The sequence below is a fragment of the Seriola aureovittata genome, chromosome 15 (genome assembly GCF_021018895.1).
Source record: "Seriola aureovittata isolate HTS-2021-v1 ecotype China chromosome 15, ASM2101889v1, whole genome shotgun sequence".
In the NCBI taxonomy this organism is placed as follows: domain Eukaryota; kingdom Metazoa; phylum Chordata; class Actinopteri; order Carangiformes; family Carangidae; genus Seriola; species Seriola aureovittata.
The window spans coordinates 17,597,523-17,624,395 of NC_079378.1; the positions used below are offsets into that span (position 1 = coordinate 17,597,523).

Below are 26,873 nucleotides of genomic sequence, written 5' to 3' on the forward strand. Positions count from 1 at the left end.
TAACGAATCACACATCTTTAATTTTTTACCCCCCTCATACTTTTGTTCATTGCTTTATTTTCCTATAGAGCTCATTCTATCAAGTCTGACAACACAATCATTTCAGAAGCCAAGCCATCTGCAGTCATTCATTTCTGAGTGATGAAGGAAGTCTGACATTGGATTTCCACACATTTTTAAAGTGGCATTCAGGTCAGTGGCAGCATATCGGCTAGGATATCAATGAGGTTGTCCAGACCCCTCAGGTAGCCATCTTCTCGATTGCCCTCTGCCCAGGGAGTGCGGTGGTCCAGTGTGAGGTGTGGCGGCAAGGCCACTGTCTTTCCAAAGTCAATCATCCAGACTCCTGTTCTGCCTGTCCAGTCATGCACAAACAGTAAGGAGCTGCCGACAACCTGCAGGGAAACAGCTGTTAAGAAAAAATGAAAAATGACAAATGTACTATATTATTAGCCTAAGCCTGCCCAGACCTGCTAACAAAAATAGGCTCAAAAACACATCATTCATTTCCAGTATAGATCTTTTGGAACAAGATATGTGTGTTTTCTCCTTTACTTTCGCAAAATCTTAATCAAAACATCTGGTACACTGTTCAACAAAACTATCACACAGCTTACCTCATGTGTTCTGAAGAAGTCAGATGCCTCCAAGACCTGCCGCAACTGTTTCAGCTGTCTCAGATAACCCCACTGAAGGGAAAGATACAAGAATTACAAAGGAAGAAGTAGCAATAGAAGTAAACAAAGTCAGTGAATGCTACACTCACCACAATGTGCGTACTGGATTCAACAAATTTGTCAAGTGCTGCCATCACTTGCTCTCTGCTTTTGGTTCTTTTGAAGTTTGTGTGGCATTCTTCATTTGCCTTCTGCACATTAAAAGTACGAATCTCAGCATTGGAATCCAATATTTGTAGCAATAAAAAAAATTGTAATTTTTATTGGTGCAAAAAAGGACTGTCAAACCTAGCAGCATTTATTCACTATATCACGATGGATCAATGACCTGAAACAACCATCTATGAAGAGCATACCCTGAATCCCTCGATGCGGAATCCCAGAGTTGCTGTGGAGCTCAGCGTCTCCCTCCACTGCATGTACCTAGTCTTCAGCACTGCCTGCTGGGCTCGTTCATGGACTGTTGGGGCTTCTGGGTCCATAGCCACCATCTTCTCATACATGTCATTACGAGGCTGAGGACGTTCTCGGGCTATGTGCAGCTCCTCCTCAAGATATGTGCTGTGAAGGACAGTGCCTCATTGTCTTTATTGTGACTGGAGAATATTAATTGTATTAGACTTATTACATTATTATTATTATTACTAGCTTTTCAGAGGAATACATTCCTTTTACATAGGAATAAATAGTATGATTGAAGCATGAAATATCCTAATTTGTCAAGTTTTTAGAAATAATAAAGATCTTTTAATCCCTATGTATGACAAATGTAAGTAAAACAAGCTATTATTAAATTTATAGGCGTTTTGTGTATTTCAGTCAGTTCAGTTAATAAGTTATTGGCCTATTTAAACAAGTGTTATTATTTTTCTGCTTATTTTATCCCTAAACGATTGTGTTCCCTTTTTTTGATATTCAGGTTGTATCAAAAACTACAAGGCCTTTTTTGTGGTGTAGTTTTGCACTATATTTCTCCTCCTATGAAATTGCATAAAGAAAACTCCATCAGCTTCTGACAGTAACAAAAAAAGCCCTGTTAAAACTCACCGGCTGCCCATTTTGCAGTCCATGATGGCAGGTGTGTGGAAATGGGTCAGCAAGTTGTCCATCATGTTGTAATCCTGCTTGTCCTGCTGCACCACACCGTGGTAGGCTGGAACAAAGGGCCTCAAAGTGTCCGTCATCAGCCTGAGGTAGCATTGTTGCTCCGTCCTACAAAATCTCTTCAGCAGTGTACCATAATCCCCTACATGAAAGCTCCCTGTGAAGACAAGCAAGGAAAAGCAGAATCAGGAGTTAAAACACAAGAAATGTTAAAAAAAAAAATCACATTGTGAATATTTTGTTTTTTAATCAGAATTAGACTCGCTGAGGAGGAACATGAAAGACAAGTGAGGCCAGATAAACAAACCTGCATGTCCGACCACTTGCAGCCACTTCTGAGGTTTCTTGGGAGTCATAGGAACAAGAGACGAAGTCCGGCAGCTTTTGTGTTACTTCCATGCAGACCTGCACGCAAAGACAAAAAAAACCTAGTCAGTCATTCCTCAGAACATACACACTCCAGGTCACACTCCTGTGCTGCCTGTGTTTTTTTTTTGCATCTTCACGGACAGGCAGCAAGGACCTCAGACTTAGTCACTCAAGGTTTTGTCTATTGGTTGAACAACATCTCCATGGAAACAGCCCTTCACTAAGACAGAGTGAAGACTTGCAGAGGACAGGGTCGGCTCTGGTGTTATGCAACAGGTTCATCAAACATTTACAGGGAGCACTTGTTTTCTACTGAAAACTGCTATTAACCACTTAACCAAACAGTGGAAGGCTGAACACACATATGATGACAATTATCAACATGGAAAGTTTCAAAATAATGTTGAACATGAACAATAGTGTTGATACAATTGTGTCAGAAAAACAGCTTCACAGGTATAAAGAGTTGTTGGTTCTGTTGGTTCATCAGATCATTATAAATTAAACTGTAAGGCATCACACAAATATTTTATGGAGCAAACAGTTAACTAATTAACAAGAAAAATAAAAAGTAGGTTAAATGAAATAAAAGAAATAAAAGAAATATAATTATTTGCAGATGTAAAAAGGTATCATGTTACATGATTACCTGCAGAATACAATGTGCAACATTCATTAAAGGCGTCATACTATTTACTGTTTATAGTATAGTGGTTGCTAATCTTCCTGGGGTTCATCAATGAACACAGATAACGTAAAAATGTGGACATTCAAAATTGACATGAAGAATATCAAATGCCAAGAGTATACTTCTACGCTACACTTCAGAGGAAATTATTACTTTTTACTCTCCAGTATTTATTTGACAACTCTAGCTACTATAGTTACTTTGCAGATTAAGGTTTTACATGCACAATATATGATCAGTTTATAAAATATGATGCACTGTTAGATATGACACTATCCAAAAGTATATAAAGCAGTTGAAGTTAGTGCCACTCTTGTCAACTACAACAGTAAAATGCTGTTTACAGATTATTATTAGTGTTATAATAATACTGTAATTTACCCATTTTTTTTCTGCATAATGAGTGTCAAGTACTCAGTACTAAGTAGTAATTATCAGTGATGAAACTTCTATGAGTCAGTTTTGGAAGTGCAGGACTTTTACTTATAATGAAGGATGTTTATTGTTACAGTATATTGCTACTTTTACTTAAGTGAAACATCTTATACTTCTTATACTTCTATGGGTGGGGTTCAGTATTGATACTAGCAAGGCTTGTTTTGAATGCTAGTGTCAATAGGATCTATACTAAAGAAATGGATCCATCACGTGTTAGATTCCATAGATGCATGTGAATATTTAACTGCAAATAGTAAAAAGAAATGTTTCATGTTTGGCCTATTATCTGGTAATAATGAAAATATAATCAAAAGTAGCCTGTTAATAATGCATTCACCTCACGACACATTTATCTCCCTTGTTTTAACACTAAAACGTTGAAATGAAATTGTACTGTCCTCTTGCAGTAACGTTGAAAGCAGTGTGTATCCATGGCCTGTAGGGGGCAGTGATGCGCCTGAGAGGCGGAAAACCTCCGTCGAATTCAGTGAGAGGAAGATGCAGCACAGACAGCGCAAAGAGACGAAGAAGAATTTAACGGTTCCCGGTTGTTGAACCGCTGCACCCTCCACGGTGCCGGTGGCTTACAGGCTGATTTGGGATCGAGTGAGCCACCGGTCAGACGGTTGGCTGTTTCATTTACTTCACCAGGCCATATCACCGCGATGTGTTAACAACGAGCAGCTATGTGCTAATAACTCACCTCATCCAGGATCATTACTGCAAACAAAGGTAACGTTAACGTGTTTTTGTTTGGCGATTACTCGCGCATCATATAACGTTACGTGGTTCACTAAGAGATAAACTGAGATAAATGTACTAACTTGAGTTACCTAGCTTTAAGTAACGGTAATGTCCGTGCTAGCCAACCTTAGCTAACGTCAACGTTACCAGTGCGGAGATGTTATTCCCGCTAGTTGACCTATTAACAACAAAGTGGAAGATAACGTGAGTATTTTTGAGAAGAGCCGACCCTTAAACTTAAAGTTATCGTAGCTAAACCAGCAACATTGGATATTGGATATTGTTATATCCAATGTTTTATCATATACAGTGAAAGACGAGATTAACACAGGTAACATGTCAGTCTCTTTCACTCTCTACGGGAGAAAGTGAAGTCAAGCGTGAAATCTAAACAGCATTTTAATGCAGCAAAATACACAATGATTTAATAACTTACCTCGGAAAACACGATTTAAGGCATTTCATCTGAGTTTTTGACATACGCTATGACCCATCAACCCGAACTTTTTTTCAATAAAAATGATGGCACCTTTGAAATGTACCCTGTCTGCTCGCTACCGCCCCCCGCGGTGTGATTTGATGAAGACAAACTTTGAGGTGAGTCAGGTGAAACAGGAGAGAAAGCCAGAACAGTGATGTGGAAAAATTTGAAACAACTAATACACTACATTGCTGTCATGAGAAATAATATCTATAGCTAGATTCATAATTACAGATATCCATCCTATTTCTATATCCCCATGGTCTGTGTTTTTGCAACTAGGTTTTTATGATAGTGACAAAAAAAGCATGTTAAAGTTAAAGCAAATCTGCACAAATCAAGATAAACTTAGCACAAATATAAAGTATTTTCCTAAAACAACACTGAGTTAAATGCACTGAGAATTGTAGTAACTAGTTTACTGCTCAGCAATGTGGCTTTTGGGTTGTTTCTGTAAAGCTATGAACGCACTAATGGACAAATGAGTTACTCAGAAGCGTTGCATGCATCATTTAATGACTGCTTTTCAGAGATTACAGTTGTCTCCATTTGGATTTATCTTGTGAACCTCTTGAAACCATTGGGACTCAAGTTCAGATTTGTCCAGATTTATTAGGTTGTTCGTGATGGCTCCATTTGATCTAAGGCACTGCTGCAGGGGACAACAGATCTAAATCCCAAACCCCCACCACGCTAAGAATCAACGTGCTGACTGTGAACAGTGAGCGCCCCTGTTTTTCGCAGACATGAACTTTCCAAGGCTTCCCAAGCTGTTTAAATCTAGCTTTCTTAGTCAGATCATGGTTGTGATGAGGCTTTAGATCTTGTAGTTTTTCCTGACATCAGATGTATGTAGCTTTATTCCAGTTGCTTGTAATTCATAGAAATCAATTATTTATTCTGCACAGATCCAGAGCAATGGAGGAGGGCTCTGAGGTGATGGAGGATATTGTATTTCGAGGGGTGGAGTTTTCTGTGAAGATAGAGGTGGACAAGGGTTCGCTGATGGTTGAAATCTCTGACTCAATGACAGCAGATCAATGGAGGGGGGGATTTGATCCAGCATGTAAGTAGCATAAATTTAACATTGACTAAATACAAATAGTCCTACTCACGATATTTACATTTATTTATTTATTTATTTTCAGATATTGAGGACCTCACTCGGAAAACTGGTAACTTCAAGCAGTTTCCCATTTTCTGTAGCATGTTGGAATCAGCTGTTAGAAAGGTACGTTTAACGTTGCACTCATACATAGATAAAATAAAAAGAGGAAGGAGGAAATGTAGAGGTGGTAGAAATAAAGTCAGTAGAATGATATGAAGATGTGAAGATAGCCCCACACACACACACACACACACACAGACAAACTCACTCTCGCTCCAGGCTGTGTGAGCTGAGGCGAGACTCATTCGTTTGAGTTCAGTGTTTCCACTTGAGCGAAAATTGTACAGTTGTCCCGAACTGTCTTGTTCCCTTTCTCCTACTCATGAATGTACAGGAACAGGGGCTAAAAGGAGAGAGGGCCTGGAGGAAAATAGGAGTAACTATTGGAATTATGGGTACATTGAGAAATCAGTCTCAGTCTCAGTCAACTGTCATATACACACGAGCAAAGCAAACACAAACACACACACACACACACACACACACACACACACACACAACCTTTTGTGTGTGCTGTTCAAACAAAGATCCGTACTGTCTGTCAGGCTGTTTGTGGCTAAAAAAAAGTAACACACTGACCACAAAAACACCCAAGCAGGCAAATTTTGTGTAAAGAAATTTGGCTCCTGTTGTATCTGAATGTAACTTAAATGCATGATTCTCATCAGAGAAAAATACATAATCATTATTCTTTGTGTATTATAATAGGGGAAGCATATAAAAAAATATTTTACATGTTTTACATTCTACATACAATCTATTTTTAATTTTTGATGTTGTTTAGTGAATTTGAGCTTTTTCTGCAGACGAGTGATTCTGTTACACTTGACCTTTTGACCTATGCCGACCTGGAGCTGCTACGTAACAGAAAAGCAGGAGTGGTTAGTCGTCCTCGCGGACATCAACAATCATCTGCACTCACTGCCAAAAGATATCTAATCCTCATATACACTGTGGAGTTTGACAGGTTTGTGTCTCTCTGGGGCAACGTTTACATATTCACAAACTTTGTTTATGCATTATGTCCTCTTTTGACCACAGATTTAGTTTGTGAATATTTTTGTTGTGTCAGTGGCAACAACTGGCCTGATATGCTGATTTGCTGTATTTGAAGGATACACTACCCTTTACCCCTGCCCTACGTGGGTAAACCTGACCCAGCTACCCAGCAGAAGGAAATCAGAACCCTCAGGGCTGAGCTCAGCGCTCTCACCTCACATGGAGTTGACAAATCAGCAGGACTAGAAATACAGCGGCTACGAGCAGAGTAGGTTGTATTTAATGTTCGTAACTTACCATGACCAATACGAAGGGATGCAGGACTTTTTTTTGACGTGTTCTGTTGTTTTCCAGGTTGACTCTGGTGAAAGAAGAGAAGGAGACCATGGCCAAAGTTCTGGAGCGATTGCAGATGACAGCTTGTGGTCCCACACCTGGGCGAGAGGACAGGAGGGTTATAGATGTGGTTAGGACGCTGGAGGAACAGCTTGTCAAGGAGAGAGCCAAAAGTCAACGCTCTGCAAGCAAGAGATGCCAGGAGCAGAGACTCCTAATGGAGCAGGTGGATGTTCTGCTTCTCACAGTTGTCAGCTGAAAAAGATTTATGTTGTTTTCTTGGTTGCTCAGCTGGTTTTAACTTTTTCTCCCCCATCCTGGCTAGTTGGAGGAGCTGAGAGCATCAGAGTGTGCTCTCCGTGTTCGTGTCAAGAGTCTCACCAGTGAACTGGCGTTACTACGGAGAGGGTTAGATACTCTAAGCATGTACTTTATCTTTACTTTCTCTCTTTCATCCATTCACTTACAATATGGACAAACATTTAAAATCTGAATCTTATTTACCTACTTAGGGCACAACTTTTTTTTGTGTCTGCAGCAGAGTGACGCCTGTGTCTGGTCACATCAGCTCTCGAGTCGATGGGGAAAGCTATCGTTCTCTATCCCGCGAGAGAAGAACAGGGTACGGGACGGTCAGGGCTCGCTCAGGATCAAGAGAACGGATACAGGACCGATTGCAAAGGTCAGATGAAAGAGGAAGAAGAGCGGATTCTTCAGGACCACGTGCTCGCATACCCAGACCTTCACCCTCTCCCACTGGTACTGTCTCTGTCTCTCTTTTTTTTTCTACATTTGCCTCTTTTGTTATATCAATAACCTAAAAGATCAAAATGTAGAACAAAATAATTTCAAGAGAATTTGTAATTTTATCAACCACAGTCATCAAACTGAGCAATAATGTGTTTTATTCCCGCCTGTTATCATCCAGGGTCACGGGTACCACGCTTTGATCCAACTGCGTACATCCAGGACAGAAATCGCAGACAGAAAGAGACAGAACTCAAAAAGTTGGTTCCTGTTATTTTTCCATTGACAGCACTGTAGTTGGTTGGTTCAATAGTTGTAATCCTGTTTTCTGTGTCAGACAGAGGAAGGTGCGGAAGGATATGCTGACGTCACCCCTCGTCCCTGAGAGGGGACGTTCACGCTCCAGAGAGGCCTATCCTCAGATGGCCCGGTCTGGCAGCAGAGGCAGGAGTTTATCTGTGGAGCGGAGAGGAAGCAGGAACTCCTCTGAAAGCTCATTAGTGGACATGGATGAAATGGCCAAAAATTTGTTCAGGTGATGAGATTACCTTTCACAGGTTTTGTGAAGTATCTGCTGTTTCAGCCGGTTAGTTTGACATCTGTTCTTCTGTGTTTATAGAGGACGAAAAAAGACTTACAATGGACCCAATGTGGTGAGTGACATGGAAATATATGCAACTCTGGTACACTGTTCACTGCTGCTCTCTCAGTATATTTAAAGGATAAGGTTGGGGTCATTTACATTTTACATGTACATCTTACAGTCAATAAATCCTATGAAAATACCAAAAACAACAGTGTTAGTCGTTTATCTCTGAGTACTGTCTGACTTCCTTAATTTAAGTCTCAGTAATTTCCTAAAACGTCTCAGCATTGGTTTTTTAAAAAAGATAAAATATTCAAGAGTAAATCTTTATTTGGTGGCGACGGTTTTCAGTCTTGGATTAATACACATTTGGTGCACTAGTGCCTATGTTTGTTGAAGCTACATAGACCACAATAGTAGAGAGGAACACAGATCAAGCTTTGGCTACACAGGCAGGACATGCCAGTAAGTCGTTGATGGTTTTGGTATTTTCATGGGATTTGTTGTCAATAAGAAAATAGAGGATATCGCCAGCTTTATCTTATGCAATATGCAATTTATCTGTTTCTAGTCAAAAGGAGGCCTTTTAACCAGGAAGCCATTGTGTAGTACTCCAACACACAAAATGAAAGACAAAGGTAACTCATGATTTTACATTTTTGCTGCAATAAAATTATTTTAACTGGGGAAAAAATATCTAGCCACCTCAAAACATCTGATTATTTCTATGTTCTCCATCTACAGAGAGCTCCATAGATACAGGTGCTGAGCTGTCGGAGATCGATGCCAGGCTGCAGGCGCTTCAGGAATACATGAGGGACCTAGATACAGGGCACTGACACAGTTTAGGCTGAGGAACCGATCTTCAAACATGAGCAATGGGCTTACCTGTTCATGTGTGCTCATGTAAGACACTAAGCCTCCCTCTGGAGGGTCAGACTCACAGGATTTCAGGAAGCTACAGCCATCACTGTGAAGGACTACTTTTTGTGGACTGATATATTTTTTTTTTTTATATACCAAGTTTTTATTAATTAACTTAAAATGTGACTGTCTGAGTGTAGTGTCCTTTCTTCTTCACACCTCACCAAACCAACTTAACTAGTGCATACATGTCAAATTTGGCAGTACATCAATCAATTAATATTTTAATTTCCCCTTTACTTGATGATTTCTAATCTTCCAGATCCCTTTTTTCTTTTTTTTTGATAAAATACATTTTAACATGTAGCAGGTGAAGCGGATCAGTCATTTTTCATCTATTTGCACATGTACGTCCAATATCTTTTCTGGGATGTACCTAACAATTCATTACTGTTTTAAAATGTTGGTTATTTTAATTAATTATTTGGACTCAAGCATCAGGGAAAAAATCTAAATTTTAACATCTTGAAATTGCTTTTCTGTCAAATAGTCCAAAACCCAAACATGTGTTATTTAAAATGATATAAAACAAGGAAAGCAACTAGTTCTGACATTTGAAAATCTAAAATGATCAGATTTTCTAAATTGTTGGCAATTAATTTTATCAAATTGTTTTTTATCTCTGCGGTCTTCTCCGGTGCCTGTGTGTATAATCTCTACCTTTCAAAACACATCAAGTCCACCATTTTAAACTGAAATGTCCATGGGTGCAAATGTCATAGTACATTGATAACCACAGACTGTTGAACCTGTGATGGACTGGCGTTCCTTCTGCCCAGTGCATGCTGGGACACATTTCTGCAGTTTCTGCACCCTGAAATACAGTAACCAAGTAGAGGAAATGAGTGACTGCATGCTGCATTTCACTACATGATTTGGTGGTTATTTGTCATTCCTGCCAAAGTCTGCATTTTCCAGTTTATTCTTCACATTGAACTCAACATTATCAGTGAATTTAGAAATATAAATTGATACCATTATGACCTTTAACTTGCTGATCCACTAAGTGGACCTAATTTCCCTTTTGAGGTGCTTTCCCCAAACTAAAACATAAAAAATCTCTAATTGTGGATAACATTTGTGTAAGGGGGCAATACTTGACTGCCACATGTATGTGTATGTGCACAAAGACTTATCATTTTTTTTGGGGGGGGGGGTCTAATGCCTTTTATACCACTTAAAAATGTAATTTATAAGAAAGGTGTCCTCTGTGTAAAGGTTTTTTGTTTTTTTAAAAATATTCCAGGCCTGTATAGTGTTTTGCACACTGCTTTCCTTTGCACTGGTTGTCAGCTGAAGTGGAGCCAGAGGGAAACCTTGATGGGTTTCCACCACTGCAGCTGGCTTGGTTTCATTAATTAACAAATAAACTTCCGAGCATGGAACCTTCCTTTCGGGAGCAAATCAGTGTCTGAACAGCTGCTCCCTTTCTGCTGGGATACTTGTGAGGGAGATAACGTTATTGTTGGTGTATGTCACGAGGAAGATTAACTCAGCATTGACCAACTTGGAAACTGTAGTAAGCTGCAGATTCACAAAACGGCATTTGCGTAAAATGATATTCTTGAGAGGATGGGGAAATCATTATTTACATAAAACACAGAAGAGATATCCTCTCTCAGCCTAGTTAATGGTTCACAAACATGGGCAAAAATAATAGGAACCAATTAGGTTTTTTGTTGATTTATTAAAGAATTATAACAACTGGTAAGAAACATATAAATGTTAAACAATAGAAAAGGTAAGGCATGTATAGTAAACATCCAGTGTTGAAACCATCAACTTTATGTTCTCCACAGAATATTATTTTCGGTGAGAAGCAGCTGAAGAACTACAAGGTTTTTGCCAACACTATCATTTGTACAACTTAACTACATATCCTATGAAAGTTAAAGTGCTCAGAGTGTTACAAATCAAAACTGAACATTGCAATAATGTGACACTTGAAACTCTTAAGGATTGGAGATATGGTTCTATGACACCTGATTACATGCTGCTGCTATGTTGTTTTAATGTTTTGGGTGCAGTGTACTCTCGTTACCATATTGGTTAATGATACATTCAATTCACTGGTACAGCAGTGATTAAAGAAGGTCCCTATAATGTAATAAAGAACAAAGGCATTGCTGTGTTTTACCAGTACAATCACAGTCTGTCTGGGCTGGTTCACAATGATCATGGTCGTCTGCCTCACTGATTTCTTCGACTGTTCAGTATGGCCTGAATGCTGAGTGTGAGCTGTGGAGAAATATGATTGAAACCTGAGAATGGCTATTTGTGCACATATGCACAGATAAACATGCACACACACACACACACTCACGTGTAATATGGACTTACGGTTTGTTGCTGTGCAAGGATTTCTCGATAAAAGGCCTGTCTACGCTCCTGCTCCTTCTCATCACACAGCCTCCAAATCTCAGCCTTGGTCTTAATGTGGTCTTCAGGCAGTTGAGGATACTGGTGCCACTGTTATATAATTAAATCAAAGTTCACACAAAAGCTACAAGGAATATTCTGAGCCTCAGCTGATTTTAAGTGTAACATACAGTAAGGTTGATAATTGAGAACCATTATCAGCTGCACAAAAAAAAATTCAAATTCATGTGCACACAGCTCATGAATAGGGATTGGTACCGAAACCCAGTATTAAACAGGCCCAGGGGAAAAACCTTTAAAGACCAGAGTCTCGATAAGCTCCAACATTATCGGTTCTGTTCTCGGTACTTGAGAAAGTAAGAAAATAGATTTCCTTTTTATTATTGCAACATAAAAGTGCTTTCGCACTTACAGATGAGAATACAGTTAAAGGACCAGATCGACAAATGGTATCAACAAAAGTAGTAGTGCCTTTAAAATCTTAACGATATCCATCCCTACTCATGAAGGCCGGTTGGAGAATGTTAACGCATCCTCTTACTTCCAACAGTCAAAGCACGCTCAAGTGGGAGGTTTTATTATGTCTTGTGACATTTTCTGTCTTATTTTTCAACACAAAATGATCCTCCCTTTAGTGCACACAGATACTAACACAGCAGTTTCTGCTTTCTGTCCTTGAACATAGAATTCCTTTGACAGAAGACAAGATACAGTTGTATCTCTCCCAGGAAGGAAAAGGATTAAGAGCCTGGGAGACCGACTGTTCATTATGTCACACAACTAAAGTTCTCTATAAATGATAACAGACAAAGAAGCTGAAAAATAAATGATCACAATATTTAGATATTATAATAGACCTTTCACAACTTTTTTAAAAGGGTATTTATGTATGGGATGAATTGAGATGTAAGAATTGAGATTTTTCGTAATTAATTGAAAAAAAAAAATGCAAATCACAGTTTCCTAAAGCACAAGGTGATGTCACTAAATTGCTGGCTTTGTCTGACCAACAGCCCAAAATCCAGTCTTAATCTCACATAAGACGCTCCGACCTGAAGGTGTTCAAATGTATTGTATGAACGGAAAACACAGCAGGTCAAAGAGAGGCTGGTGATTTGATCAGTAAAATGACATCTACTCGATGTTGCTTACTGCTACTATTGCTGCTCTTCATCGCAAAGTCATTGTGACAAAATGTAACCATGATTATTTATTTCACCTCAAAAATGAAACCATAATGCCTCCTGAACAAAAAAAATTCCAGCTACATCTGCAGCAGTGCTTCAGTGAAATGCTAAAAGCCGACAGCCACAAATCATCCATACGCTGAGGGCGCTTAGACACAGTATAATAATAACTCATGATAATGAACATACTGTATATTTAAAAAACATACTGTCAGACACATCCTTCCTGTTTTCCAGCTTGTTTTCATTACTGTAAAAAATTCACCGTGATTTTAAATACTTTTATTTACCACATGACTGAGAGTCACTCACCACTTTTAACAGGTAGTCTTCAATAGTGTGAGACTTCGTCTTCTGCATTGACAAGAAGGCCACCGATACATTTTTTCTGCACTTGTTAAGCAATTCCTGCAAATAAATTTTATATAAAATGTTGTATAAGACACAAACATCACCAGTAGGAATTCTAAGAAAAAGTTTTAGAAAATTATATGTATTTATACCAATAATTCTTCATTGCTCCTCTTCTCCAGTGTTTCCTGGCTCACACTGACTGAAAGGTTGGATGTGTTTGACTGAAGAAAAACACAGGCACACATTTACATACAGTAAGCAGACAGCATTATGACGTAGAGTAGAAAGTCTAGGGCATCATGATGTGGCTCATGATAATTTACGATTTGCAGTGTGCAGCGTTTTACCTCGGCCTCGTACTCAGCCCAGGCATCTTTGCGTTCTGCTTCACTGAGCTCCTCCTCTTGTTTATGGTCCAGCAGAGATTCATGCTCGTGGTAGGACACTATCTGGTCTTTACAGGTTTGCAGCAGTTGTGCCAGGACCTTATCCTGAGAATCAGACACAGTTCATCATGTAAGGATTTGTCACACTGCTGTGTGTCATATTTTTGTGGCGTCGAAGCAGAGACCTGACAATAACAACTGTGACATCACCTTCGGCGAAACAGAACTGGGTCTCTTGCTTTTCTTAGAGTTTGGGTCGTTCAGCAGGTCCGGCTCAAATATATACAGTTCAGTCAGTTCAAAAAGGGTGAAGTGCCTCTCAATCTGCTGCTGATCCACCACTCGATAGGACAAAGACTGCTTGGTCACCTGACGATCATAGATCTTCTCCTCCATTGTGCCCTGGAGATGAAAATAACAGCAATAAAAAAAAAAAAACACACACACTAGAAGATTTTATAGCTTTAGTAAAAATACAGCAGCTCCAGGAAATCCATGTCCAACACCTTATTTTACTTTCTTTTTTTTTTTTGTTTGTTTGTGAAATTAAATTCTTAGAGAATTCATCAGTAATGGAAATAAGAAGGATTTCATCCATCAGTGTTAAATCTTTTTCATGTTTAAGCTCTTAATATTTACATAACATGCAGCTCAGGACCCTTTACATTTAATCTCAGAAGATTCACACTGATACCATTAAGTTTCTTTATTTAGATAATGGACAAGGATAATCATGGGAAAATTCTTATTTACATATAACAAAACCTAGAAAAGTAAACTGTAAAGTTTGTTTAATAGCAAGATCAGTTCACCACCACTGAACACATTTCCTCACGTTTTAGGCAATATTGATGAAGACCAGTGAGCTTACCTGAGCTAAGAAGCGGTACACACACACTTGTTTCAGCTGACCGAAGCGGTACACCCTGTATATGCTCTGTATGTCATAGGAGGGATTCCATGAGGCATCAAAAATGATGACCCTGTTGGCTGCCACGAGGTTTATGCCAAGCGAGCCAGCTCTCGTTGAGATGAGAAACAATCGTCCGCTAAAACAAAGATTGATAAAATACAATTAGAAGAGAGACTTTGTCAGGACACAGTCAAACATTCTACCTTATTATTCCAGTATAACTTGTATAAAAGATGGAACAGTCAGATAATCTGTACCGGACATTGGCAGCACTGTTGAAATGATCTGCCCATTTCTTCCTGTATGTAGCATTGGTGGAGCCATCCAGACGGTAATAATCAATGTTTTTAATCCAGCTGCCTGCTGTTAGAACAATAAAGCACAGAAATTAAGTACCATTAAGTGAGACATCTTCTAAAGGTATTTATATTTTCTTTATCATGAACACAAAAATACCTTTGGATGATGATGGGCTTCTTGCATTGTGAGAAGCCTGTAGAAAATCCTCAATTAGGTTTAATGAGATCAGGGACTGACTGAACACAAGCCTTGAAATGCAAAAATGAATTTGGTTAGATGCGATTACAAGTCAACATCTTGAAAGACCACTTACATTTATAAATCTGTTAAATTTGCTTCAGATCAGAAAAGAAACTTACACTTTATCCCCAAGATCTTCGGCCATTCTGAGAATTTCAAACAAGAGCACCATCTTCCCTGAGTGCTCCAGGATTTTGGCATCCACATCAGACAGCAGATTCTTATACCAGCCCTCATCTGCACTCTGAGACTTTGAGCTAGTGGTTGCTTTCTCTCCTACACAGAACATAACATAGGAGAAACTGTATTAGGTTGTACGCTACAGGTTTGAAGTATTCATGACACATGGAGCTTTAATACCTTCCACTACTAGAGCGCCTTTGGACACAGCAGCGCTAACCATTGTACTGTTGTTGGGGTTTGTCTCTTCTGTTCCTTCGTTCTCTTTCAGTCCACTACACCAAATAAAGGATAAAATGTAAATTAGACAATAAAGTTGAGAACTGCAGTTTCTGTGAAACAGCAGGTAGGGAAGAACCTCAGATTTTGGAGTTTCTTGTTCCAAAGTTGATGCAATTTTTAAGCACCATTCTACACAATACCTAATCTTTGACTGTGAACATATTATATATTATCATATTATACCTCTCAGGCAGAGTGACATCTTCATTTCTCAGCAGAGCTGCTGCTTTAACTTGGTTCTTCTTTTCAAAATGTCCCTGACACAAAAATCAGTTTAAGTGTTAATTAACATTTTAAACACACATGTCAAAGTAAGGAATCAACTTGTGTTCAAAGTACCTTTTTTATTTTGCTGACATAGCTGAGCTGAAGGCACCAGGGATGAGTCCAAATTCGGCTGAGCACCTGAAAGTCCTTGAACAGGTTTGCTCTAGTCCTTATCTTTGCTGCGTTAACCATTGAACCCACACCTGAAAAAAAGATGGTTCTTCAGATGGTTGACCCCATAATTTTAACAAAATCTAATAAAAACTAGAATTACCGCTTCGCACTTGTATGCCTCAGCCACTCAGACTAGTTTCAGGTTGCATCCCTGTTTATCCAGAATCATATAAAATATTAAACATTTGTGTGAAATAATTGCTGTGCGACATCTTGAGTTATGGTTAAAAAGTGTTTTGTGCGGTCACTGTGACCTTGACCTTTGACCAAAAAAATCTAATCAGTTCGTCATTGAGTCCAAGTGAATGTTTGTGCCAAATTTCAAGGGATTCCCTTGAGGAGTTCCTGAGATAAAGCATTCACAAGGCCAAAACCATGATTTGTGGTCAGCAAGACCTTGACCTTTGGCCACCAAAATCTAATCAGTTCATCCTTGAGTCCAAGTGAATGCTTTCGCCAAATTTGAAAAAAAATCACTAAAACCGTTGCTGAGATATTGGCTCACAATAATGGGACAGACGAACAACCCCAAAACATAATGGAATAAAAAAAAAGACACATTTTACAGGATCTGACACAATTACTGAACCTATCTCAGCCTTGGATGATTTAATGAGATAAGTGTTAAGTAGATATGTTTACATGGGGCCTAATATTCCAATTATAATTAGTTTAAAAGCCCAGATTAAAATGCTCTATATAAAATCCTCAATCGGAATAAACAGTCCTAAACTGGTTGAAACTGAATCGGTTGGAGAGTGGTAGTTTAAATACCAGACCCTATCAGATCACAACTCTATAAACAGGTGACTCCAAATCTTAAATCAGAGTGAAGAAACGTGTGCATGTAACCACAGCTGGAACACATCACATAATACGAAACTAGAGCTCTGAAAAAAAAAATGATCATAACAGTCTTAAATAATAAATATGTAGATTTATGTCACACATTTGTCCAATCATAGCCCAGCAAAAAACTTAAACTCAGCAACATTAAGAGTCTTCTATAGTTGTAATAATCGTACATCTGCATTCGTTACGGCAAAAATACGAAGATTGACTCTTACCAGCGACGTGGTCAAGGTAGTGGCGGTACAACTTATACTGAAGCGGGGAAACCCTCACCGCCAGCACGTACTCATGTTTGGGAGGTAGAAACTGTGTCAACTCAGAGTAATCTCTTCTCTAGGAAAAACATTAACACAGTGTAGTGAGACCTGGAACATAAAACCAAACTGTATGTGTACATGCACTGATTTTTTTTTATTTTTTACCTGCACACATCCAGCCAACATTGCATGAAGTACATGTGCTCGCCTCTTCATGATTCTGACATCTCTTGGCGTGGAGTCAGCACATTGCCCGTTCTGTATTGGGTTGATAAACCGGTTTCGGAATTCGCCCAATGAGCCCAGGAGATTCTTCTTGATGAAATTGACCATGCAGTGGTCTGTGGGAACGAAATATGCTGTATCAATATGAAGAGTTTAATTTCAAAATAAAATGTGTTCCAAAACATTGCACCTTAACCTACTTTACTGACTTAGATCTGACTGTGAGGCAGAATTTGTTTTAGTCCTGCCAGATTTGTTTAAAGTATTTACCGAGTGATGTATGTCAAGTAGCCTTGTTGGCCCTGTACGTAGTGTATTTACATTTCCATTTACTCATTTAGCAGTGTGGTAGTTAGGCATGTGAGCGTGTTAGAGGTATTAGGAGAGGAGGTGCTCTCTGAAGAGATGAGTTTTCAAAAGATTCTTGAAGATAGATAGGGATGCCCTGTCTTGATAGCATTTGGTAGATTTTTCCACCATCAGGGAACCACAGACGAGAATAGTCTGGACTGAGACTCCCTTGTGTGCAGGGATGGCAATGTCAGAGGACATTCCTTGGAAAGGACCATAAAAGTTTGTATGATTGAGTTAAAGTAGAGTCATTCTAAAGGCAGCATTAGTGACTTGGATTTGATTTGAGCCGCCATGAGTGGCCAGTGAGCTGATCTTTTTGGCTGATCGAAGACCAGACGCGCTGCCACATTCTAGACCATCTGAAAGGGTTTCACTGTGCGTAAAGAGAGGCCCGTGGAGAGGTTTAGTTAATGTCAGAGAGATAAACTGAGATCTGTTCAGAGACCATAGGGTCGGCTGGCAGGACCAACAGGTACAGTTGGGTGTCAGGTGCATAGCATTTATATGAGACGCCATGTGAGCGAATCATTGGACCCAAGGAGGTGGTGGACAGTACAAAGAGAAGGGGTCTGAGTACCGATCCTTTGGGCACCCCTGTGGGAAGGGGATGAGATAAGGACGTTTTTCAGTGCAATGACACACTGAAGGAGCCCCAAGCAAGACAGAATTCGAACCAAGAGAGTGTTTTGCCCGAGATACCCATATCAGAGAGAACAGATAGAAGGATGTGGTGTTTCACCATATCAATGGCTGCCGATAGATCCAACAAGATCATAACTGAGGACTGAGATGCAGCTCTAGCTGTTCTTGGTTCTGCTTATCTCATCATTGTAAAATGCAGTTATGGCAGCAGTGATATAGGACGAGAAGGAAGATAAGAGCAACTGATAGACCTTGAGATCAGTGGAGTCACTGGTTTTACTCCATTTTCTCTCAGCAGCTCTGAGATTGGTGCACAGTGTTAGTCAGCCATGAGTGAGGCAGGTTAGGGCAGACAGGTTTTTCCTCTAATGAGGAAAATGATGCCATGTGTTGTGAAAGATGATGGTCTCATTGCACATTACTGCACATTCTCTATATTCTACATCACTTCAAGCAAAGTTTGGCCTCATATCTTTAATATGGCATATATTATAATGCAGACTTACACTCAATCAGGTTATTTTGCAGTGGTGTGCCAGTTAGCACCACTCTTCGTCGGGTCGTGACAGCATTCATAGCTTTGGAGATATTGGACGCATCATTGCGCAGGATGTGCCCTTCGTCACAAACCACAATGTCTGGGCCTGAAAATAAAAAACAGATAATAACTGTGTCAATAAGCAAAGAAATGACACATACAACAGGAAACATTTTAATAACATTGTGACATTACAAAGTTACTGTACCGGGGTCCACCAGTATGCTCTTTAACTCTGTCTTCCACTGCTCGTTGTTGATTTTCTGGCCTAGTGACAGGATGCGGTACATCTCATAACCAATTATCAAAACACCTCCATCTCTCTGCCAACTCTGCAGAGCTCCAAGTCGTTCTGAAGGATGCTTTATTGTAGCCAGTTCTGTAACCTGTAACAAATTTGTATTTGAACAATCACTACATATAGACAGACATTAGGCAAAAGGTGTGACATAAAGCATCTGAAGCACAAAATTTAGTCCCACACTCTTATGATTTAAAATAATTAACTGCTTTGAAACCTTGACTGTGTCCTTTCCCATGGTTCCTTGCCATTTTTTGAACTCGCTGACCCAGTTGAGGATAGTATTAAGTGGACACACAACCAGGGCTGTTCTGAATTTCAGGTTTCTCGACAGCAGGACTGTGTGGAGGAATGTTACCACCTATAAGACAACACAACTATGAATATGAGGCATAGACAATTGACCACAGATAATAAAGCACAATTAAGGACCAAGACAGTAATAACAATGTAACAGGTTAAGGGGACACTGGCCTGTTGGCCCACCTGTTGGGTGATGTACATACAGTAAGTGGAAAGATAGCACTTTTGTACAACTATCAATATCTACGGCAACTTTGGCGTATTCCATTGTCTAAGACAAATCTAAGTTAACACATATTGGAGGTGCATATGTTTATTTCTTCACCTGCAGAGTCTTCCCCAGGCCCATGCAATGTGCCAGTATACAGCCTGATCCTGGAGAAGAGTTGGCCTTCTTTACAGACTCACAACAGCTGTCCCAAATAAACTGGACACCTGTGGAGAATAAAGAGAACACGGTAAATTGGCCTGAATACAGCTGTTAGTTAACAGCATTAAATAACAACATTAATTAGCTTTTCATTTGCATTAATAGCTGAGTCTCATACCTATAACAGACCAAAGATGAAGATATTTTTGCATTCACACAGTATGTAAGACAGTGTAAGTGAAAAGAGAGCACAAACTAACCATCCACCTGGTGAGGCTTCAGGCATGTCACCAGGTTCCTGTGCACCTGAACAAGGGGCTTCTTGGTCTCCTCATCCTGATCCAGGACCAGCTTGGTGGTGATGGGACACGCCACTTGAGACAGCTCATCCGCTATAACAAATACCTGGAAAACAATGCCACACAATCACAGCCAGAATTTTGTGTATTTGCTCCTCCTCTTAATAAAACCCAAAACGTTGAATAATTATAGTGATACAGAAATACAGCCTCTTATGAGCATGGCATTTGATTCAAGTCCTGTTGCAGATGTCTGAATGTTAAACTACTGTAAATATCCAATGAGCATCACCGCAGTGAAGTTTAAGGGTTTGTTTGACCTGCTGTGCATGCAGTACCTCTCTCCTGTCTTCCATTTGTTGATCCCGATCTGCCAACCGTTTGCATCTCTCCTCCTCCTCTCTCAGCGCTTCCTGGGTCTCAGCACGAAGATTCACATCTTCAATGATTTTGCGGATCTTTTTGCGTCTTTTGGGAGTGCCCTTAGAGTCGATATCCTCCTCTCCATCCTCTTCTCCATCCTCTTGATCACTCTGCTCAAACACAGAAAGATCCATCAAGAAATATGACTATTAGACACAGGAGCTAACTCCCCTTCCCTCACCTGGGAGGTAAAAATGAAGTTAATATCAGAGATGAGCAGATACAGATAGAAATGATAAATAACTTAAATATAACATCAGCTGCTACCTCTTCAGTGCTTGTGTCAGACAATAAAATGCAGGGCACTTCTTTCGTCTGTTTGAAACTACGGGGTGTTTCCTTCACTTTCCTGGTTAATCTGGAGCTAAAAGGAGAGGATGAGAAATGAAAATGAATTGATGAATTTAGTACATGTGCAAAGTATATACTGAAGTGTGAATACTAAAGTACTGGTCCTGCAGTAACATTCACTATTTCAGAAGTAAATATAGCTATTTTTACTCTATTACACACATTTTTTTGTTAAATATTCAGTTAAATTAAGTTAACCTGTTAAATATTCAACATAAAAATGTGTTTTCTACATTAATCCTGATCTGTGCTTGATTTGTTTCACTGGTACAGTGTTCAACTTGGATGGGCACAATATCATGAACACCTGTACAGTCTAAAGCAATCACACACATTAGCCCAGCAACAAATGCTAATACATAATTTAGCTTTGAAGCTGTCAGTCTCTACATCACATAGGATTAGAGGATAATCAGTTGTGTTTTTTTTAATGAAAGAAATTATTTGTTTTTATTGCATTACTGTATATTATCCAGATGTGCATTGTTTTGAGTGCATCCTCTGCATTAGGACTAAGTCTATGTATTCTTTCATATTAATTTACTAGAAAGACCTTGTAACTTTTGAAAAAAAAGCTGTAGCACAGTAATTCACTTACAAATGAAATTGAATTCATAAGCATTAAAATTCCCCCATAACTCAACTGAATACACTCAGGGTTTTTTTCTGCTACAGCCTTAATTGGTCCGGTATGACCAGAAGCTAAAGGTGGCCAATGTTATCTTATGTTACACAGGCTAGCTTTAAAGGTATAACACCAGCCACATACTGTATATAGAAACAAGAGTAGTAATGTAAATATAAAAGTTTAGACACATTGGTACATTTTACTGCCAATAATTCTGTACTAATAAAATTCTAAATGCAGTGCTTTTATATTTAATGGGAGTATTTTTATGTTGTAGTGCTGCTCACTTAAGTGGAGGACTCAAGTACAGTCCTTAGAGTATCCAGGATCATGTGCAGAAAACTGAATTTTACAGTTGTAAGGCAAATTTTAATTTAAAATCAGAGCAAAGACATTCATTTTTGTTTTTTAACGTTTTACTTCTGATGTTGTTGACATCAGCTGCCATTTAATGTACCTTTTAAGCTTTTCTTCTTCTGTCTCATCCTCTGACTGACTCAGCTCCTCGCTCATGCCAAGGTCATCCAGGTTCGACTCTGTATTGTCACCACTGCTTCCACCATCAGCTTGACAAAAATCAAAATCAGATATTTGAGCAACATAGGTATTCCCTGTAAAGGCAGATCAGTTTCTAATGTTAGAGATGTCCTTACAGCTCAGACATTTGCTGCTGGCTTTTTTCTTGCTCTCCTGCTTTCCTACTTCACTCTCTGCCGCCGCCTTATTACTTGATGTTTCCTCATCCAAGGTGAGTTTGTGGCGTAGCAGATGATGCCTTGTCTTTGGCCCACCGGACATGGTGTCAGATGATTCTGAGGCCAAGTCTTCCCCTGTAGCAGAGATATATTCCATCATATTTTCTACCCACAGTGACAGATAAGGTACCCGACAATTGGGATTCTTTCTGTTCACAAGTTCGGTAGTAAATTCAGCAGTTAATTGGAATAAAACTGGAAAATAATTATTGTGCTTATTAAAGATGCACAAGAAGCTAAAAATGTGCCACTTTAAAAAAAGAAATACTTACCATTTTCATCTGTTCCATTATCCTTATTGCCTTGTCTGACCTCCTTGTTATCGTCCGACTCATCAGATTCATCCTCCTGCGTTTCCTCATCCGAAGAGATATCATCACCCGAGGAGTAGTTGGCTTTGATTTGGGCCAATAGCATTTTCTTAGCGATTCTTTCAAAAGTAGAAAAGAAGGGAAAGGTACCTGAAGTTCAATTCATGATCAGTAACATCATCTTCAGCTGGATATTTTTAAAAATCACAATTAAGTATAGCAGTTAACAGTTAAATTTCAAGATTTAAGTCATTTTTAGTGCAGGTTGGGCGCTAACAATACCTCAGCTGTTGGCCTTAAAAAGAAATGACCTATAAATCAGATCAGATATCTTTCTCTACTCAATCAACATTATGTGTCAATGCCAAGTCTTGAACTGATAAGCCAATTTTAAATTCTGTTGGTCACGTCACAGACCAAGTGAAATACCATAACGCCAGAAGACATATATTTAAAATAATAGTACATAAAATAAGATAAAAATGAGACAGAGACGTTTTTAAGAGTAAGAATTTATTACAAGTATTCTTCACAGAAAAAAAACAGACATTTTCTTGGTTTATTGTCCTTCGGATGGGGAGGGATATTTAAATTTTTTTCCGACAGTTTTTCTGCTTGAAATGTCTGTCAGACATTTTGTCAATTGTTTTCAATTGAAAATAAGAACGATATTTACCTGTACTTCATCCGATCATGGCAGCTCGGGGTGAAAGAGCTACAGGCTTTTTTAACACAAACTGAGAGCTGACTGAAAGGCAACATATTACTCTGGTACTACCAGACAAAAACAGTGAATCACTAACAAAGTCTCTACATAAATATTTGCTGAGAGTGAAATGTTATGTTAAGTGGTTTTACATTTTTATATTCCAGTGGAATACTGATGCATGCGTTAAATACTTTGTTCAGAAAATTATGATTTAATACCATATTGTGTTTTGGCCACTCATTAATACATACAATTAGCAACTCTCTTAAACCCCTTCTACATCTTCCTGTGTTCAAACGACATTTCCCAACACAGGGCTGACCTATAATTACACATAATAATCATGAGTCCAACAGCTTTGACGGGACCAGGGTCTGGATCAAGTAGATCTACTCTCTGGTCAATTGTACATTCCACATCACCCCTTTCTCAATATGTACTGTGCACACAGGTCTGATCGTGATCTGAAATTGGGTAGTCGATGCAGGTCACTGGACATAAGATAACTGCCAACATCGAATGAGAGTTTATTGTAAAAGACTCACTGTATTACAGTAAAGCAAAGCGAGAGGACAGCAGCAGAAACAGACCAGAGCTTTGGATCTCATTTGACATGTTTTGACAGAGGACGACACAGAAAAAGCAGAAAAAACAAAAAAGCACTGAAGAAAATTTAAATACTACAAAAACGCAAATTTGGCATTGTTGCCATTGGAAATAACATGCTGTGTGGTTTTCAAAGCAGTAACAGTACATTTAATGTTTTAGCCCACTAACTATAAACAATATGAATTTTACATTTCTGCTGACCATTTTTCTGTGCTACTACAGCTACACTAGACCACAGCTAAAAAGAGACTTCTGGGGGAAAAAAAAAAAAAAAAAAGTTTCTGCTCATAGGAGGCTACATAATTCCACATTAAGTGATTGTTGCCTAACAGCACTATATTCACTGCTGTGCTGTCAGGAAATCCAACCTGGAAAAAACATGAGAAACAGACATTTATGTCATTAAAGGCATAATGAGAATTTGGTCGCTTCTTGCATTATAATGGTCGTTGTTTCACAGCCCACTGTCAATTCTCAGATATACAACGTTCCTATAAACATCTGAAAGCACTGACCTGAAAGGATTTTTAACACAAATTGGTTTAATCTGCAGCACTCCAAAAAAACAAACAGCAACAGCTTGTTCTCTGCTGGTTCACCTCTCAAGCAGGGTCTAAGGGCCTGTTCAGAACTGGTATTAACATCTGTCTCTGGTGATCCGATCACAAGTGGACAGTTCAAAGTTCAGGTGTGAATGCACCCAAGATGCAAAGAGGGCGCATTTGAGATCTGCTCACTCAGATCACATTCTGAGGTGGTCTCGGCCACATTCTGTGCAAATGCATCCTGGGCCTCACTGAAGGACCGCCGACTCTACTGACATCCTCTGCCACAATCTCCTTAGTCCCTCCACTATTTCATAAAGAACCAAAAATAACGCACACACACACGCACACACACACACACACACACACAATGGACCCTTCTGTCAGATTAGCTAAAAACAACCATGCGTACCTATTCATTTGCATATAAAGCATGTGGAGATACATTTCAATGCCAGGTGTGAACTGACGTGCTTAGAGCTGAGCACTTGTGATCGGATCACCCGAGACACATGTCAATGCCAGGTCTGAACACGGCCTAAGTCTCTGCAATTTTAATTGATAAAAGGAACAGTATGCTTTAGAAAATGGTCAGCAGTAATGTATACTGTGTATAGAAAGTGGGGTAAAACATACAAAAACACAAATTATACACAATTAGACTTTTTGGCACTAGTGGAGTAATTTCTGAATGCTGGTGACAGTTGATTTACTTCATTGTTTTGCAGCTGCATCCTCTATAACATTTTGTATGGGGCCAGAGTCAGATGACCTCCCATTTCAACACCAAAATCTCCAGCCAAACCCTGCATGATTCTTTAGGGCTTTGCCTTGAGCAGACATGCCAAAATTTTATTAACCTCCACTGTACTGTGATGGTGTCAAAAATCTCAGACCGATATCTCAAAAACTCAGCAGATAAAACCGAATGTCTGCACATAGCTAATAGTGAAAAACTATGCATTTATAATTTGAGTGAGCCACCCTTTAAGAGAATCTCTGAAGGCACCACTGTAAGAGAAACAAAATGACATGTCTCTGAAATTTTTATATATTTATATAAAAACGTTTTATATATATATATATATATATATATATATATATATATATAAAAACTTTTTTGGTAGAGGACACAAATCCTGAAATTACAACTACAGCACATTGAATATATGCAAAAGGACATGTTCCCAAGCTCCAACAGCAATGTGACCAGGTGTATCTATGTTTCAAATATTTCAACACTACAAGATACAGAGAAGACCTGAGGTCAGTGCTGTATGCGTGTATATGTGTAAAAGTGACAGTAACAGCAATGCGATAATATCTGATATCAATAAATATCACTGAATGACAGGAACACTGAACAGTAGCTCCACTCATTGCGACCCAAATACTTACAATGGGACAACGATCATCTTGGCATTGAAATAATTATGTAAAACAGCTGGGTGCTGTGTTTACAACCTTTACTTGAGTCTCTTGACATTGTCAATGAAGCCAGTAATGCACTGAATGTGTAACATGCATGTTCACAAGCTCTGATTAATTCAATGGTACAAATGAGCACTCTAGCCATTCACCATCTGTTAGTCTGGCATGATGCCTGCTGTGAAGTACATTGTGTGTGATTGAGAGAGTAAGTGGGCCAGCAGGGCTGGTATTTGTAGTTTTTGGAGCTGCAGTAATACATTTTTTCAAGAGGTCGATATTATCAACTCCATTAGTAGCTTGCACATCAACTAGATTTTTAAGAAGAGAGACTACATACCAGGTTATAGAGTATTATGTAATACCAACATTTATTATTCATCATGGTTGCCAAGAGCAAATAGCAGAGCCTTGATGTTGATACCTTAAATATACCACTGCAAAGAGGCAAAACAAATGCGCAATGCCCAGTGACATGTAACCACAAATCAAACCTACTGCAATTGGCTGTAAACATGGTTGATTTGCATAAATTTCAACACCAATGGAAAAAATTTTAACAATTGTTTATGGTGTTTGGGGTGAGAGCTGCTCAGGGCTTTGGGTGTTTATCATTGAATAAAATTTCTAGGCTAAAAAAAATCATACCAATCTTTCTGTTTGTTGGATTGTGGGAGTAGCCCTATAACAAATCCTGAGATTTACAGATGATCATAATCATCATTATAGTTTTTTTCAAAACAAATTAGGAAATCAGACTCTGAAATAATGCATCAACACTTGTATTAAATGCAGGCACACTCTTGAAAATGAGGTTCAAGCCTTTTCTGGTAGAAGAATTCCTAAATATATTTGTGGCCAAAATAAACAGTGGCTGCAACGGGAAGGAATTTTAACTTTGGGGCTAAATAACATAAATCTAAAATCCATTTACATAGCCGTGTACATCACATGGGAAATTTTAACAGACATTCATTTTTGCCATTTTATCATAATTGAGTTGTCATAATGAAACCCATGTAGAATTACTTTTAAAGCAGAATATCAAAA

At 38.9% G+C, this 26,873-nt stretch overlaps 3 protein-coding genes across 7 annotated transcripts in view; 1 reads left to right on the forward strand and 2 right to left on the reverse strand.

The window, feature by feature from the left end:
- Window positions 1-4,565, reverse strand: itpkca (inositol-trisphosphate 3-kinase Ca). Of its 3 annotated transcripts, XM_056396739.1 has the most exons (7): window positions 4,457-4,565; window positions 2,089-2,186; window positions 1,725-1,938; window positions 1,034-1,238; window positions 767-868; window positions 618-689; window positions 1-395 (listed from the first exon to the last, which is right to left on the reverse strand). In XM_056396739.1, exons 2-7 carry the CDS (start codon window positions 2,135-2,137, stop codon window positions 189-191), a joined length of 849 nt encoding a protein of 282 aa, XP_056252714.1. In that variant the 5' UTR covers window positions 2,138-2,186; window positions 4,457-4,565; the 3' UTR covers window positions 1-188. The 3 variants fall into 3 exon arrangements, with proteins under 3 accessions (XP_056252714.1, XP_056252713.1, XP_056252715.1); XM_056396738.1 differs by lacking the exon at window positions 4,457-4,565 and having other exon boundaries at window positions 2,089-2,409; XM_056396740.1 differs by lacking the exon at window positions 4,457-4,565 and having other exon boundaries at window positions 195-409; window positions 2,089-2,410.
- ccdc61 (coiled-coil domain containing 61) lies at window positions 3,772-11,437 on the forward strand. 3 transcript variants are annotated; one of them, XM_056396734.1, is made up of 13 exons: window positions 3,772-4,008; window positions 5,410-5,567; window positions 5,650-5,732; window positions 6,476-6,636; window positions 6,784-6,936; window positions 7,023-7,230; window positions 7,330-7,430; window positions 7,543-7,763; window positions 7,933-8,011; window positions 8,089-8,286; window positions 8,371-8,404; window positions 8,909-8,975; window positions 9,082-11,437. In XM_056396734.1, exons 2-13 carry the CDS (start codon window positions 5,420-5,422, stop codon window positions 9,174-9,176), a joined length of 1,548 nt encoding a protein of 515 aa, XP_056252709.1. In that variant the 5' UTR covers window positions 3,772-4,008; window positions 5,410-5,419; the 3' UTR covers window positions 9,177-11,437. The 3 variants fall into 3 exon arrangements, with proteins under 3 accessions (XP_056252709.1, XP_056252711.1, XP_056252710.1); XM_056396736.1 differs by having other exon boundaries at window positions 7,330-7,412; window positions 7,546-7,763; XM_056396735.1 differs by having other exon boundaries at window positions 3,773-4,008; window positions 7,330-7,412.
- The window catches only part of LOC130182118 (transcriptional regulator ATRX-like), a 26,142-nt gene continuing 10,197 nt past the window's right edge, over window positions 10,929-26,873 (reverse strand). The window contains exons 11-35 of the mRNA XM_056396733.1: window positions 22,494-22,651; window positions 22,120-22,296; window positions 21,924-22,032; window positions 20,755-20,851; window positions 20,403-20,597; window positions 20,026-20,170; window positions 19,721-19,830; window positions 19,310-19,453; window positions 19,000-19,177; window positions 18,760-18,897; window positions 17,198-17,373; window positions 16,991-17,108; window positions 15,822-15,952; window positions 15,666-15,739; window positions 15,381-15,475; window positions 15,140-15,296; window positions 14,937-15,028; window positions 14,738-14,843; window positions 14,439-14,616; window positions 13,778-13,969; window positions 13,529-13,672; window positions 13,331-13,402; window positions 13,140-13,235; window positions 11,602-11,730; window positions 10,929-11,499 (exon numbers count right to left, since the gene is read on the reverse strand). Coding sequence (XP_056252708.1) covers window positions 11,452-11,499; window positions 11,602-11,730; window positions 13,140-13,235; window positions 13,331-13,402; window positions 13,529-13,672; window positions 13,778-13,969; window positions 14,439-14,616; window positions 14,738-14,843; window positions 14,937-15,028; window positions 15,140-15,296; window positions 15,381-15,475; window positions 15,666-15,739; window positions 15,822-15,952; window positions 16,991-17,108; window positions 17,198-17,373; window positions 18,760-18,897; window positions 19,000-19,177; window positions 19,310-19,453; window positions 19,721-19,830; window positions 20,026-20,170; window positions 20,403-20,597; window positions 20,755-20,851; window positions 21,924-22,032; window positions 22,120-22,296; window positions 22,494-22,651 — 3,259 coding nt within the window. The 3' untranslated portion in view covers window positions 10,929-11,451. The remainder of the gene's footprint in view (window positions 11,500-11,601; window positions 11,731-13,139; window positions 13,236-13,330; window positions 13,403-13,528; window positions 13,673-13,777; window positions 13,970-14,438; window positions 14,617-14,737; window positions 14,844-14,936; window positions 15,029-15,139; window positions 15,297-15,380; window positions 15,476-15,665; window positions 15,740-15,821; window positions 15,953-16,990; window positions 17,109-17,197; window positions 17,374-18,759; window positions 18,898-18,999; window positions 19,178-19,309; window positions 19,454-19,720; window positions 19,831-20,025; window positions 20,171-20,402; window positions 20,598-20,754; window positions 20,852-21,923; window positions 22,033-22,119; window positions 22,297-22,493; window positions 22,652-26,873) is intronic.